General features: G+C 41.7%; 1 protein-coding gene across 1 annotated transcript; it reads right to left on the reverse strand.

Annotated features, from left to right (window-relative positions):
• Positions 1–934: 934 nt before the first annotated feature.
• Positions 935–15,107, reverse strand: LOC134058121 (interferon-induced GTP-binding protein Mx-like). The gene is made up of 13 exons (XM_062515213.1): positions 14,880–15,107; positions 13,240–13,432; positions 12,292–12,429; positions 10,847–11,001; positions 9,564–9,702; positions 8,885–9,083; positions 8,069–8,147; positions 7,011–7,133; positions 6,144–6,285; positions 5,111–5,269; positions 4,545–4,621; positions 3,004–3,213; positions 935–1,168 (listed from the first exon to the last, which is right to left on the reverse strand). The coding sequence occupies exons 1-13, from the start codon at positions 15,105–15,107 to the stop codon at positions 935–937; spliced, it is 2,076 nt and encodes a 691-aa protein (XP_062371197.1).
• Positions 15,108–16,007: the final 900 nt, after the last annotated feature.

Genomic DNA, 16,007 nt, shown 5'->3' on the forward strand with positions numbered 1-16,007 from the left:
TATAAGCTGGATGCATATATTACTTTTGGTGCTTTTGGTATTAAACCAAATCTTCCGTGTGAAAGGTGTCATGAACACAGTGTGTGATATATTTTGCAACACCTTTCAAGAAATGAAAGAGCTTTTAGAAAGGTTCTCCTTGCTCTGGGGAGGGAAAGCAGAAAGGCAGCAAAACACATGATGAGACACCCTTGTACTGTTTAACATCCTGGGAGGTTTCCTTCCTTTTGGACATCCAAATCCTGCCCTCTAGTGAGTTGCCCATCAGTCCCAAAATTTCAGATGCTGCTGCAGCCATCTGAGAGGAAGAGCCTCTTGGCCTTCTGCAAATCAGACAGCTGGGAAAGGTGACTGAACAGAGTCCACCAGTCACATAAAAGAATGTTTCTTTTTTTCTGCTTGTGTATGTTCCATGCCTGCTTGTTCCATGCATCTCTTCCTCCTGTGCTGAGACTTAGTGTCAGTCTCAAGTGTCTTTTAGGTGACAGCAGGAAAGAGAACAACCCCAGCAAGCCAAAAACACAAAGGGAAGTAGGAGATGATGAATGTCATGCACTAAGCTTCGTTAAAGAAAGGTAGATAATTTGATTTCTACAGTTTGTGAATTATACAGCTTCTACCATCAAGAAGAGAACAAAAAACTTCAACAAAACATATAATCCTTAGTGTTAGCTTTTTAATGTCTATTCCCATGGTTGCACAGAATTCATAAAGTAAATGTTTAAAAATGGGATAATGTTTATTTAATCACAATTCCCCCAGTGGAGCTCTTTATGCAAAGGCAGCTGTTTGCATATAACTGATTATGGAAAATAAAAACTGAACACTAGAAATTAGCATTAAAGGTCTGACATTACATTTTTATGGGATTATATGAAATTCTTCAGCAGTGCTACAAGATGAGGAGAAAAAAAACTTACAAAAAACAAAGAAATTACAACAAGCTGAAGTCTCTCAGGTACTGGCAGGCTTTGGTGAGACGATCAACTCTTTGGCTAAGGTAATTCCTGGTTTTAGCAGCTTCAGTGTCCTCCTCAAGGAGAAAGTTTAACTTCTCTTTATCTTGTAAAAGTTGCAGCATAGAGGTCTGCACGTTTTCTCCAAAGTCACGAAGGACAGAAGACAGGATGATCAGAGGTATCTGATTGGAGAGGCGTTTACTTGCTCCCTGCAAGATGGAGGAGGAGGGGGGGAAAGGCAAAATATTTAATTGCTAAAAAGAACTGAAAAATGAAGGGTCTATAGGTAACCTGGTAAAAAAAGTGGTTAAGGTTTTAAAATGTTGGACTGAGTTACTGTTCAAGAAGGGAGCAGTGTTACGAACTAAAAAATGTTTGCAACCAATGTCTTTTTTGCCTGAAATCTGAAAATTAAGAGTCGTGGGGATACCAGCTGTTGCTTTTCTTCCCTCAGCAAACTAAAGCTAAGGCAGGGTGCTCTCTGCTCAGCTCTATCAGCTGTCGCTGGAACAAGTTTTAGGAGGACGTTCTTGACAAACAGAACTTGTGCAGAGTTGCTGGTGTCCAACCTGTCTTCATTGAATGCTATCAATGTGTTTTGATGCAGGAAATCAGAGTGATTTTTCCTTAAGCTGGTAAATGTCTCTATTGGATGGTGGTATTTAGATGGTGTTTTTGATGTGATTGTCCTTTTAAGTTTAAGACAGCTTTGGAGGAAGTTTTAGCCTTAAGAGGAAATATCTTCAGCAGCAGTGAGACCAGACTGTGCCTACATTACATCTATTGATATTCCCATGAGAAAATCTCATGGGTGCAAACTGAAACAGACTGACCCAGAAGAGCTTGTGGGGCACTTTCCCCATGGACATCTACAGGGTTTGGGGGCCCACCTGGTGCTTTTGGGCAACATGAGGTTCCAAACCTCTCTCAGTTCTGGGAAGTGGCTGCCTCCAGCCCTCCTGCTGCTGGGTGAGCTCTTAGACCCAAGTGCCTGGCTGCAATTGAGAGGTTCTGTCTTTCTGTGGTACAACTTGAAAATAGCTTTTCTAGGTCCTATAGGGTATAGGCAGCCATGGACACTTAAGAGCTTCCATATCATTCAAACTGTATTTGGCCTTCCACAAGTCAGTCCCATGGAGTTGCCCTGGCACTTGGGGGTTTGTTGAAAATGGCTCTCAGGGCATTCACAAAAATATTTAACTACAGATAAGACATACAGCAGGGTGTGTAGCAAGGTGGGATGGAAGTGCTTATGCACTTCTGGCTTTGTTTCTTGTTCTATGAAAGCCAGTGGTTTTCTCTTCATCAGTCTGAGCAGCCTGACCATTTAATTGCAGGAATTTGTCACAAAGCCTGCTCTTGGAATTCAAAGTGAGCTGCTACCTACCTTCCTGAATTATTAATATTGAACTTGCTGCTTTCTGAGGGAGTTTTACAACAAAGCAGATCTTGATACTGCTTGTTCTCTTTTCTGTCTTTCTTTAACATGATCATTTGTTAAAACACCCCATTTGTTTTCAGAGACTTCACTTACAGGGTGCTATCTGCAATACAGCAGATGCACTCTGATCTCTACAGACAGCTGACAGATTTTAATGTAACATTTTATTATTGCTCCTCCTGCTGTAGTAGTTTAGGATCTGACTGCAAGCCACTGACACCACTCTCTGCTGGCTGCAGGAATGTCCAGAGTGGCTTGAGGCTGACCTGAGCCAGACTGGGATGTAGCTAACAAGTGTTTCAGGAGCCAGTTGTCACTTTGGCACCTTCAGGCTTTTCTAATCACCATATCCTGCATCCTGCAACGTGCTGATACAGCCCAGCTTTGCCCAGACACTCTCATCACCGGTCAGAAGCTCCAAGTAGTTTGTACACAAGCTGAGCTTGTACCTGAATGAGGCACTTGGGTACCCCCTGGCTATTCCCTGCACAGTGCTGCTGGGGCATACAAGGCTGTATTGACTCCAGCAAGACCTGGCTGAGGGGTATCTGCTGTAGCATTCAGGGGGCAGCAGATCTGCTGCATCACAGCCTGTGAACTCACAGAGAAATAGGCGCTGGTGTGAGAAACCATCTCCATGACAACAGGCGACTGCAGATCTTTCCCCAGGGCAACGTTTTCTGCCTTAAAAGTATTTAAATCACCAAGGTAAAGGTCATCCTGGCAGTACACAATTCTCTCCATTTTAAACTGTGCCCGGATATGTCTTTCAGCCTCTGCTGCTTGTTTCTCTCTAATGTCTTCAATTTTAACCTAGAAAAGAAACGAACAACAAGTTCTGAGACATTGGCTTCCTTTGGGAAGGTGCCAGTGCTTAGTGTCCCCAGGCGAGGTGGGCACAGTGCTCAGCTGCCCTCGTGCAGCACAGTCTAATCCCAGAACATGGGAACACGGAGTAGTGCTTTGGATTGTGTCTCTCTGTAGTGAAAGAGCATGAAAATGTGGCAGCTTTGTCCCCTCCTGACACGAGTGGGATCATACCTGGTGCTTGAAACCCAATGGAAAATTTCTGTTGTCAGCAAACCAACCCTGTCTAACCTCTCTCTGTCTGGTGCTTTTATTGCAGCCATCTGATGCTTTCTGACTTTTTTGATACTTCCACCTAAAAGTCTGTGGGGGTGGCAGAACTCCCTCAGTCATGCTCAAATTCCCTTAAAATGCTTTCCTAGCATCCCTAAGGAAAACCCCACTGTTTGCCAGAACTTCTTCCCTCTCCATTCTTCTTTGTGTTACACCTAAAGACCCCACCTGAACACCTGTGTTTGGATTAAATAATTTATTTGTTCACCGTCTGGTTGGCCTGGGAGCTCAGTAGGATATTGGTACAATTAAAATTTCAATGGTTTTATACCTTGTATGAAATTTTGAATTGAAACATGATCCATTATTTGTTTTACTCAAACTCTAGGTTTGACAATGCAAGTGAAATAGCAAACCACTTACTTCACTCACATTTGCCTCTGAGTTTCCTTTTCCAGCAGTGTCCTGTGAGTGGACTCTGTTTCCTGGCTGCCAGGGTTGTTTCTTGTCTTTTCCTCAACGCTGTTTCTGAGAAAAGGCCCTCAAGGACATCCATATCACTGAACTCCACCCCAAAACATGATGATGCCCAAACTGAACAGCCCTCTTCCAGTGTTTTCATGGCTGGATGATTTTTGGTTTGTCTGCTCCTGCTCCCTTTCATCAAAGAGAGATTCCTGCACTGGCTACAACCCTGGCTTGCTTTCAGAGAGGGAAAATCAGTTCAGCACTCTAACAAATCATTGCAAGACTTAAATCTGAAATTAATGATAAACTCTTCAGGGTAGCCACACCAGGTTTTCTTTGCATTGTATTACAAAGATCAAGAATGTGAGCAGAATGAATCAAGAATGTATATATTAGATCTTGTAAAAGTTGTACAAAATGCACTTTCATTAGTGCTGTTATAATCATGCCATCATTTTCAGGCTCTTTCTTATTTTCCTGCAAGAAATTGCACACTTGCACAAGGGTAATGCAGTGAGACAGGTACCATAAGCATGGATGTATTTACAAATGCCATTCTGTCTTTTGAGAATCTCAGGTTATAGGTAGTGCCTCACCTTGGCAACTCTGCTTAGATTGTGAAAATTAGCAAAATTCCTTTTAGCAATTTCCGTAAATTTCTCTTCAACCAGTTCTAAGGGAAGAACAGAGAGACAAAATAAAGTCAGGTAAGTAAATGAGGGTTTTAAGCTGTTGTAAATATGAGACTTGGGAGACTACTTATTTTCTGTATTCATCCAGAAGTTGCTGAGCTGCTGTACTGGTACACTCTGCCTTTATGATGCATACAAACAAGTAGAAAGTTAGATTTCCAGGCCCAAGAGTGTGACCACGTAACACCAGGTACTTCTACTGTACTGTTTCCTTGCTGTGTGACTTGTTATATAGCTATTCTCTAACTCCCTTCCAAGAGCCACTGGGAACAGTATTAACAAATGCTGGAGATCATGTGTAGAGATTGAAGGCTCTAGAGAAGGAGCAACCCCCAAGCTGAATCAGATTTACTTCCACACTCTGAAGGATCCTGAGAGCATCAGTGAGAACATCAGCTTCTCCTGGAAAGTAACCTTGTCAGGCCCAGCAGTGTCCCCCACACAAGAGCCTCCCACAGCCCGGGCCATACCTATCACTTTGTTCAGGATCTGAACTGCTGGCTCCTCCAGTTCTCTGATCTGCTCTTTTATAATGTCCTCAAACGTCCTGTAGTTGCTGAAGCCTGGGAACTCCCGCCCACGGAACTGATCTTCGTATTTCCACACTCTACTGGGGACGGTTTTCTTAGCTGCAATGGTGAAATAAATGGCTTTATTACTAAATAAACTAAATAAACTCAATGTATACGTTTCAGGTTTAAGAAGGAAGTCTATTTCTCCTCTTTGAGCTGTTCTTGAGAGGAAAAGCTACTGGGATGATATTTTTGTTACCGCAGAACAGAGCTAACGTGTTGTTGCTTTCTGAATGAGCCATCTCACACATTGCATCAAGCATCTGACTGACAGAAATTACGACGGGCCACAAAAATTCTGTTTCTTCTTGGTATTTTTACCCTTGCAGAAGTAGCTGGCCATTGCCACTCATTGCCAAGTTTAAAAAAAAAACCCTGAACAAAACAAACCCCCAAACTCACTAACCACTTTTTCCAGGGAATCTACTGTTGACTAGTTATTTTTATTTAAGATACCACAGTATTTCTTTGTTGATATCATGCAGATTTGCTAATTTTTTTTGGTATAAGGTATCACCTTAGCCCAGAGCTACAGTGGAACAAACCCCACCCAGATTCTAAAATACTCATAGCAATAATAAAAACATCAAGAGTAATAATAAAAATTATTATATAGATTGATATTATTTATTATTATTCATTGGTGTCACTGTTATTTAGAAGAACGGTTCAGAAAATCACCAACAAATTCTGTTCTCAGTTTCTTGATTTTATTGGTGTGCTGGCAGAAGAGAGACAAGTACTGACCTCTCTGTAATGACAGCATTTAACACAAACTGCATCTATGTCCCCAAGACACCACAACAGATGGATGCTCCTGCCTTCTTGCTCTTAATTTTCTTGAAAAGTATGGACTGAAGATGCTGTGTCTAGGTTTAAAAACAGGGGGATGGGCTCTCAGGTCAGCTGCCAGGATGGGTTCTGTGCTTACCCCTCGCAGCACACTCCAGGAGAATGACACCCCACGTGCAGAATTCCTTGCGGATCTTGGTGAACAGCCTGACTTCATCTCCAAACAGCTGCTCCTCTCCCCGTGTGCTCTGAGAGATGTCTTGGTTAAAGAGTTTGATCAACTGCAGTGAATCAAAGAACAGGCAAGCAACTGAGTGAAGTTTCATTCCTTCAGACTAGTTTGTGGATGTTAAGTAAATCTGCAGTTGTTTGATGTTAAAGCAGGGACATAAAAACCATCCCTTTCTTACATCTTTTATGCTCTTAGCTCCTGGTTTGTTTAGTTTCATGACTTTTTCCCCCAAACTGTCATAGCTAGAGGAGAATGAACTTGATTCTCTTTTGTTTTCCCCCCGTAGACTTTCAGAACCATTTAATAAATTCTAATAGGCCAGACTTGTATGAAGTCTGTTGAGCTTCCATAAACACCTCTAATGCCTACTGAAGGCCTACTCAGGGAGTAACTCCCTGAGATGAGGCACTTAGATGGACTTGTAAACCACATTTTGAAATCAGGAATACATTTGATCTTACGAGTCTGTAAACAATGGGAACCCTTCAAAGTGTTGAGCAGGCAGGAGTTCAAGTTTTCCCTTGCTGAGATAGCTTGATTTTGACCCAATTAACCAAGTTTAGTTTTCTTGTCCCATAATCACAGCAAAAAAATTGCTAGAAGGGGCCATGAGCTCCTGTGGTCCATTATTTCTGCAAGTGTGGTTTGCCTGTTAGCCTCACTGAAATGATGGATACCACAAACTTCCCAGTGGTCCATGCTGATGTTTTGATAATTTCTTTTTCTCCCACAGTTACCTCCTTGCTCTGCTCTGTGACCAGTAGTGATACTTACATCTGTGAGGAAAAACAGCTTCTCAGACTCTGTTTGGGGTGTGCCTCTATTGTACCTTTGCAGATCCTGCAAAGTTTCATGGAGGGTGTTACGAACTTGGCTCTCCAGTGCTGGCAGAGTTTTCTGGGGAGGAGACAGTGAAAAAGGACATTGAGATGGTTGAATCTGTCTGGTTGTGGAAGGAAAACAAAATCCTTCAAAGAGTGACCTCCACCTGCACGGGATCTTTGCTGTTTTCACAAGTCCAAGAGCTTGCTGTCAGTGTCCCATGCGTGATAGTGGGGTGACATAGAAGAACTAATATGGCCTTTATTGTGGGAATGCAGGAGCCAGGATCTCCCTGAGGGATCAGGCTGGACCTCACTGAGAGCTGGGCAGAATAGCTGCAGTCTAGGGCAAGATTTCACCCACAGTGAACCAAAAATCATATCCTCACATGCTGTGCCAGAAAAGGGGTGACTGCTCAATTCCTGACAAATACCTGATGGCACGTGGCTGTTTAGTTGCTTATTTTTTTGTAAATTTACATAAATAATTTTTTTTCTCCTTTGACATTGAATTTAGACGTTCCCTATATTTCAGCATCTTCTCTTAATGGAATAAGATATATCATGTGCAGATATATTTATACCAAATAAAAAACCCCAATATCCTTACATTAGTATATTAATGTGATAGAACATTTTGATATTTTGAAGACATTTGCAGTTGAATAGAAATCACTGTTTCTAAGCTGACAGCACTAACTTATCACCCAGGTAATCAACACTCATAACCTAAAAGAAATACCAGGGCTGCCATTGAAAAGGCAGGAATTGTGAGTCACAAATAGATGTGATAATTTGCTTATTGTTGATCTGCAGTTAAAAGGCAAATTTGAGGACAGAGCATGGGGTTTTACCTCTGCCTCTCAGTTCAGTTTGTTTCCAGATCACTGAGTTGAAGGATCATTAAGCATATAAAGATGAAATCCAACTTCAGTCCAAGGCTGAAGGGTTGAATTTGTTTTTAGGCAGTAACTGATACAAACAGCTCAGTATGGGACCTTTGTTACTTACAATAATGTGTTTCACAAGTTCATTTGTGAGCTTCTCTGCCAGACAGGGGACAGTAGCCTTTCCTTCTTTCATAACAGCCCTGTGAAGAAAAAAAGGAAAAGGTGGGTTTGGATAGCCAGGCTGTGCAGGGCAAGGAGGCAGCACTGATGCTCTGCTCTGTTTTCACTAACTGTATTACACAATTTGAAAGAAAGGGTCTCTGAGCCATGCTGGTGCAGATGTGGCAACAGCCCAGGACTCTCTGGGCACATTTATTCAAGAGTTGCTTGACAGCTACTGACTGAGCAAAGGGAAACAGAGAAAAATCTGAAAAAAGCAAATTCTTACAGCAGATGAATGTGCTGTTCTATTATTTCTTCATATGTGAAGTTCACTGATTCAAAACCCTTGTCAGCTGCCATTCTCTGGATTATCACTGATTTGCTGCTGAGTCATCTGGGCAGCCTGTACCCTCAGCACAGCCTTTTTCTCTCATGTTGCTCCCCCACGTTTTCCAGTGAACAGAAATACTTCAGTGCCTGACTTGAAGTGCTCAGATGCTTTAACTCGAATTCTTCGGGACTGTTCAAAACTACTGAAGTTCATAGCACTTCCCCCATGTATTTTGCATTCCAAAAAACCCAACAAAAACATTTTAAAGTGTTTATTAGGTGTGTAAAAATCTTCTGGGTTACTGAAACACAACCCTACATGGGCAATGAGAAATACTGAGTACAATACCTGATTGTAACCCCTGAGTTAAATCTCAGCAAATCAACAGGAAGCTTTGAGGTGACTTGAACGCGTTTTTGGTGAGAACTTTTCCGTGAGGAGTACCTGAAATGTTTGTGATTCTCAAAGAAGGCTCTCTCCTGTTGGATGGCAGCAGCCAATGTCAGTTTGTTGTGGATGTCCTGCTGCCCACGACACTTCACGATCATGTAGCCTTTTTTGAGGGGGATTACCCTGTTTTGCAGTATTTTAACTATAGCCTCTTCAGTCCCTCTGTCCACGAGGTCGGGTTTTGTGAGGATTCCTGTGAAATTAAAACAAAAAGTTAACCACCAAGCAGGAAACCTCTATACCATGTTTTATAAAGCAATTTCTTTTGTATTCTCTCTCCTAGAAAGCTCTCAGCTCCTGAGCTGTAAAACTCACTCTATAGTTGGCCTCCCCTCAGACCTTTTGCTTTGCAAATCGTTTTTTAACAGGCAAAAAGCAAATTTTTCTTACCATTAACTTGAAACCAACTACCATTAAATGAGATTTTCAGCTTCCATTTATTCCTAACAGGAGTGCCAGCAAGACATCAGACCAAGGGATTCTCAGAGCTACTCAAGAATTGTGACTAGAAATACTTGCAAACGTTTTCTTTAGGCTGTTATCTTTTTCCACCCCCTCTTCTTCAAGTAGCTAATTTCACAGATCTGGTGCAGATCTCAGAACATCAGACCTCATGGGAGGCAGGAGGAAGATTTGGCCTCCTTTTCAGCTCATACCTTAAAAATTATCTCACCTATTGTCCTTTCTCCAGCGGGGTCCACCTCTTGAGCCATTTTCAATGCTTCTGTTGTTGCAATATCCACATTACATGGCACCACTACCAAATTGACTGTCTCTTTGCAGCCAATGATTCTTTTAAGTAGCGTTTTGATCTGCAATTCAACACAGCAGTGAGTAGGTTCAGTGAGATCAGACACTTGCTTGTAGGATGTGACAATTTCTAGCAATACGAGCCACTGCCTGATGACATTAAATGCCACATATGCTGAGGATAGTCTTGTGTTACATGCTAGAGGATGGCATGGAAAGGGGTCAGCAGCCTCTTTTCTTCTACCAGAATTAATCCAAACATCTAGCATGAATGAGAGCAGACTAATGTTGTTCAGCCTGTCTTGACAGCTATGTGGAGTTTAACCTCTTGTGCATATATAATCTTTCATTATGGAAATATTAAAGGTATTTGATATCTAATCACATGTAAGAAAATCAGGTTCTGATGTGTAGGTACACACTTATGGAAAGAAAGCAAGCTCAATTATGCTGATAAATCTCAAATTTCTATCTCTTAAAGGAGCACAAATGTCTTTGGCTTATTTTTCAGTGGAATATTTGTAGAAAAATTTTAAAAAGCACCAAAACTGAAGCTGCACATGACATCTAGTTGGCGATTTTCTATGTTTCAATGCCAAACTAAACGAGCTTTTCATAATTTGTGTTGTTTTGTAGAAGCTTCACAGAGCACTATTGTGTTTACTCCGCAGTAAATCAATTATTTTTTCCCCTCTCCTAGATTTTGGTAAAGATGCCTCTCTTTTCTACCACCCACCCATCCCAGTTTCTGACAGGCTGCAATGCTACAAACTCCATCCTTGGAGCATGCAGCCAGCTGAGGACAATGGAAATGTCTGGATTTTAACACATCTGCTGCTTTCTTCTCAATACAATAGAAAGAATGCTATCTAACTGTGAAATTAAATTACTCTCCTCCCAGAAAGTAAAGCCCGACAATCCAATCTTTTCTCATTTCTATTTGGTATATCTAGTTTAGTTTGGGCTCCCCTTATTCCAAGTTCCCATTTAAAGGTATTTTAGGAGAAACAACATACCCAGCTCCTGCACATCACCCTGACAGCGAGGGGTGAGTTTCATTTGCATTCCCCAGCATTTCTTCTAAAAGCAGCCAGAGGAAGAGCAGAGATGCCCTCCACTTATTCTGTTCACTTCACAAAAAGTCTGCTGGGAGCCCTCAAGGGATGAGACCCTGGGCACAGATTGGCATATGAGGCTGAGTTTTACCTGGTCCCCGATGTCTTTTGGCTGGTCCCCCACGGCCACCCTGGCAATTCCAGGAAGATCAATGAGTGTCAGATCTGGGACATCAGGGGACTGAACTTCCAGGGAAATTAACTGCCCGCTAATGGCACCTCTAGGACCGGCCACAACATCCTGGGCTGTGAAAAGAGCAAGGCAATGAATGAAAACTTCGAATGATGCATCAAACCAAGGCTGAACACAATGACTTCAAAAAGCGCCAACTACCACCTAAGGTTCTTTCAGGCTTGTCTTTTTCTTTTAGGTCCAGCCACACACTCAGATCCATTTATGCAAAAATCTAAAGAAATTATAATGCAGAACAAGTTGATGTGAAGTTCTGTTGGAATATGAGCTGTAATATTTTGCAGAGCATATATTTATGGACTCTGATGTATGCAGACAAAATACACGTAAATAAACCACAATGAAAGGGATCAGGTAAAATACTGGTCAGTTGTAGAAATGCTTCCTCAACAACAAGAGACTTTGTAAACATTAATTAATTCTGGGATGCCATGAAAGAAAAATAGGTGTTGCTCTATATTCTTCACATTTTGATAGACAGATTGACAGAAAATTGTCCCAGATACTACAAGACAATAATGCTTGAACTCTGAACACAGAGAAGCAAGGAAACCCCACAGTCAATTTCAAGAGAGATTTTCAGCTCTTTAATTACCTTAATTCATACCAATTGGCTGGCCAGTTTTGAGAGTATCCAAATAATGTATTGAAAAAGCTAATTAAAAAAAAAAACAGAAAGAATAACAGTGTGCAGAGCTGGGCTAGTCAAGGCGGAGGTAAGGACAATCCAACTTTCACAGTCAGGGCAAGTGCTTACTGCCCTTTGGGTAAGAACACTGATTTCTTACCCAGCATGAACTGCTGTAACAAATAAAACTGAGACATGTGAAGGGCACTGACTGAGCCCGTGGTCACAGTACCTGGCAGAACCTCTCTGTCCTCCCCTCTGCCTTCTTGCAATTTCCTCCAGAACAATAAGATTTCTGGCCACGGAAACCTCAAGCGCTCTCTGATGACAGGAACCGTTTAGGTTCCATGTTTACAATTTGACAGACAACCTCCCCAAACCAGGAAGACACCACCCAGGTAAGGACACAGCCTGAGCCTTTATCATGGATCAGGATGAAAGGATTTTGGACCTAGTGGGTGGCATCCCTGGATTGGATGGTAGTGTTGGAACTAGAAGACCTTTAAGGTCTCTTCCAATCCAGGCCATTCTGGGACCATCATCATAGATCATCTTCACCACTGAAGCACTGGTACCACTCTTTTCAGAGAACTGAGTTTTGCTGACCCAGCTTCTGCTCTGAATCCAGCTCTTGGTGCTACTCCACCATCACCGTGGATGCTGCTCTGTCTAAGAGGAGGATTCAGAGGAGAAGGAGCCAGCCAAATCCACTCACCTTGCCTTATTGCTCTGTCCACCTCAGAGGGGTCCTGGAGCTCCTGCGTTACATTTCGGTAGGAGATCTTCCCTTGCCATGCCTGGCCTTCAGGCAACCTCTTGAGTTTAAGTTCCAAGGGACACCGAGTGACAATACCTGCAGCAGTTCCAAAGGCAGAAGTTGTACATGAAGCACAGCCTTGAAGTGTGTGCTGTACACAAGGTTGCCTAATGTTTCACACAAAAACGTGGAAATGTTCCAAGAGATGCTTCCAGAGGGGACTTGTCCAACTTCCTGCTCAGAGCAGGATTGTCACCAGTGCTAGATGAGGTCAGCCATGGCTCTCCCCAGACATGTCTGGCACTGCAAACCTCCACAGATGGAGTTCTGCTCCTCTCTGGATGATCTGTTTCAGTGCTGCAACTAAATCCTACGAAAAACTTTTCCACAACTGCAGCCTGAAAGACTAGATTATATTGTAAACTCACATGGAACTTGCAGAATTTATGTGTGCAAAAATACACACACAGAGCTGGAAAGTGCATCTTCTTGAGCTGTAAAGTCTTCCAACAATCATCTCTGACTTAGATAATGCTTTAAGTAAAGGTCTTTGTACACTTTTTGCACATAATAATAATAATTTAAAAAGATATCTGTAAGAAAACATTGTTGAAAAAAAATCCAAAACAACCCCAAAATCAAATTTAAAAATTGGTTTTCCATGTGAAATTAATATTCTGCTGCACTGCTGTTTTCTGGGAAGAGAGTCAGCTGGGGCAATTACACTTCTTACTCCTGGTCTCTTGCCCACCTGGAACATGGGCACTGGATTTACCATGTGGTGCCTCATTTGCACCTCCATCCCTCAGTCATGGAGTTGTCTAATTTTAAAAAAAGAAAAAAAAAAAAAGAAAAAAAATCTCTTTCACTTCATCAAAGGGAAAATGTGAAAAAGCAAATTCTTACCATTGCCCCTGGGAAGGGCAACACCAGAGAGGGCTTCAAGGACAGAACTTTTCCCAGAGCTCTGGTCTCCAATCACTGCAATCGCAGGCAAGGACAGATCCTTTTCTACTCCAAGAGATCTCAGGCTGTCAACAAGATCAATGCAGGGTCGGATCTTTTCCTCATATTGGTTGTACAAGGTTCGTTCTGTAGCCTGAGAGAGTTAAACTTACAATCAATTTTCCATAATAAAAAAAAAATGCATTTTCTATTCATCATTCTTTAGCAAAAGTTATTTACTGGCATCCAGCTCTACTTCATATCAACATGCACCCTTGCATCTCCATGTAATAAACAGTGTCTGTAAATATGAAAGAAACACCTGAGGTTGGCTCACAGACCACCCTTAGTAAAAATACCAAATTTTGGAAACCATCCCTGGGATGTTAAAGAACACATTACTAAGTGTGCTTTGTTAATTATTTTAATAACAGTATTTTTAATAACTGCCATTTTCTTCCACTCATCCACAGATGTACTGAAACATGTGTATGCAAATGAAGACTGATCCCAGAAATCACTGAATTTGGTAAAAAGTAGTTTATTAGATCTTTGATCTGGAGTTTGAAGATTTAGTTTGTGCACAGACACCAAAAGAGTTCTGCTGTAATGTTCTTTAACAGGTGGCTGAAATCTTTTAGATCATCGTGGCTCTTCTTTCTTTGCCTCATATTAAGCTCACATAAGGCATGAGTTGTTTTAAATAACTGATTATTGTCATTTTCTGGGTTTGATACAGGTCCAGATATTAACACAGGCTCTTCATTTACGTGAAAAGAAAATAATTTCCAGTCTCTGGCAAAACTGGTCCATCTGCTGTTAAATATGCTCAGCTAAAGTATATAAAGACCAGCTTGGTCTCTCCTCCCTGTTCCTCTCTCCATGTTCCAGTCTGACTGCTGCATTTAGAGATGCAATTTTGGGAACACCAATATGTTTCAAACATATTGGGCCAGACACATTTAAACCTGATTTTTGGAAAGAAAAGTAGAAGTTTTTCTCCATCACTTTTATCCAAGACAAATACCTCCAAAAAGTATCTTTATGGATCAGATGCACTCAAACAAAGCAGATTTTTTGGTTCAAGATGAGGAAGGCAGCACACATTACTGGAAGCAGGCATTTTAAACCCTTTTTGGTAACCCCTGCCCACTCTCTTCACTACAACATTTAACAGCTAGTAGATTCTCAAAAAACTTCAACAAATGTGTCACAGACTTAAAACCAACCTGTGTTCAGTTAAAATATCCAAGCAGGCTATTATTAACCTTTCTGTGCATTTCTGTTGAGGGCTAAAGAGCCTTAAGAAAAAAAGAAACCTCAGCTTTTATGATTTCTGTTCAACATTTGTTGCTAGGATCAAAACAGACATGTCACACATTAAACTGGCTTCCAGGCTGCAGGCATCTCTCTTTTTTAGACCTGAATTATTAATGTCTGCAGATTAATTGCAGGTACCTCTGCTCCTACTTACACGCCATAAGTTCTCCTTATATCCAACAAGTGCAGATTGCCCAAAGGGACAAAGGAATTCATTTTGGGGCACAAAGGGAAACAACAGAGTAAGGGTGAGGAGGATCTGTGCCTTCTCCTTGCCTTACCTTGTCATCTTCTCTGAAAAACTCTTTCTCTAAGTCCTTCTGGTCACAGTTAGGCCTTTTCTCAAACATGTTCTCTGACATCACAGCAGCATCTTCTGGGTCTGGTGGGAGAGGCACTGTAATGGCTTCTGGAAGTGGTTTTACAAAAGAAAATACAAAGCCCTCTTTCTTTGGGAGATTTTTGTTGTTTTCAGAAGGTTGTTTGAATGCTGCTTTCTTTTTACCCATGGACTGGTGAAATATTGGGCTTCCACGTAGGTTGTCCATAAGTGCTTCACTAAACAGTGGTCACTGCCTGGTCCAACCAGTCTGGGGTGCAGTCTCTGAAATGAAACATGGGGCAGTGAGTGACTCCACCTTGCAACAATGATCAGAGCAGACAAAATCAAGCACCACTTTTATTTCCTGATCCAAACCCTTGGCAGGTGCCTTGGTAGCTACCAAGTGCCACAGCTCTTTTCAAATCACTAAAATTGGTCTCCAGAGGATAGAGTTGAAACACTTCTCTTCTACCTCTCTTAAGTTTTCTTTTTGATATTTAAAAAAAACAAAACTGTCATGGGAAAAAACAATATTTGTTTTTTTTGGGGAAAAAACCCACACCAGTTTCTGCAAAAAGCTGATTCTCCTTGATGAAATATATTGCTGAAAGGTGTTTGGAGCAGCTCAGTCAGTATCAGGGCAGGATTGGAGGGTGTGTGAATCCTTAATTTCCTGGGCTCAGAAGGCTAGGGCTGTGGGCTGGCTCCAAGCCACAGTCTACTAAGTGGCCATCTCACCTCTTTTGTGGAAGAAAGACTTGTTTGAGGCAAGTCTGACACCTGATTTAGAAGCTCTGTATCCTGTTCCCCCTTCCTATAGCTTAAAACCCTCTGCCAAAAGTGGACTTTGCTTCACATGATGTTAGAGAAGGGAGGATGAGGAGGCTTTTATTTCCTTGTTCAGCATTTCCTTATGGAGAAGTTTTGTTTTCTTTGGGTGACTGGGGAAATTAGTGGCTTTTGGTGTGACATTATCCAGGGAAGTTGATTTTCAGAGAGTGATTTAAGGAAAAAAAACCCCCAAGAGTCCTTTTTCAAAGCTAGATTTTTTTAGTCTCCCTCTGCCAAAACCAAGATCTGTTAAACA

Source organism: Cinclus cinclus, chromosome 2, assembly GCF_963662255.1.
Source record: "Cinclus cinclus chromosome 2, bCinCin1.1, whole genome shotgun sequence".
NCBI classification, from domain to species: Eukaryota; Metazoa; Chordata; class Aves; order Passeriformes; family Cinclidae; genus Cinclus; species Cinclus cinclus.

Bases quoted from the DNA above. Each gene is read 5' to 3' on its own strand.
- LOC134058121 (XM_062515213.1), bottom strand. From the start codon at position 15,107: ATGGGTAAAAAGAAAGCAGCATTCAAACAACCTTCTGAAAACAACAAA. The intron at 7,134-8,068 runs GTAAGTAACAAA...TCTCCTCCCCAG, and splicing joins AACTTGTGAAACACATTATT to AAAACTCTGCCAGCACTGGA. The intron at 5,270-6,143 runs GTAAGCACAGAA...TCACCATTGCAG, and splicing joins CCTGGAGTGTGCTGCGAGGG to CTAAGAAAACCGTCCCCAGT.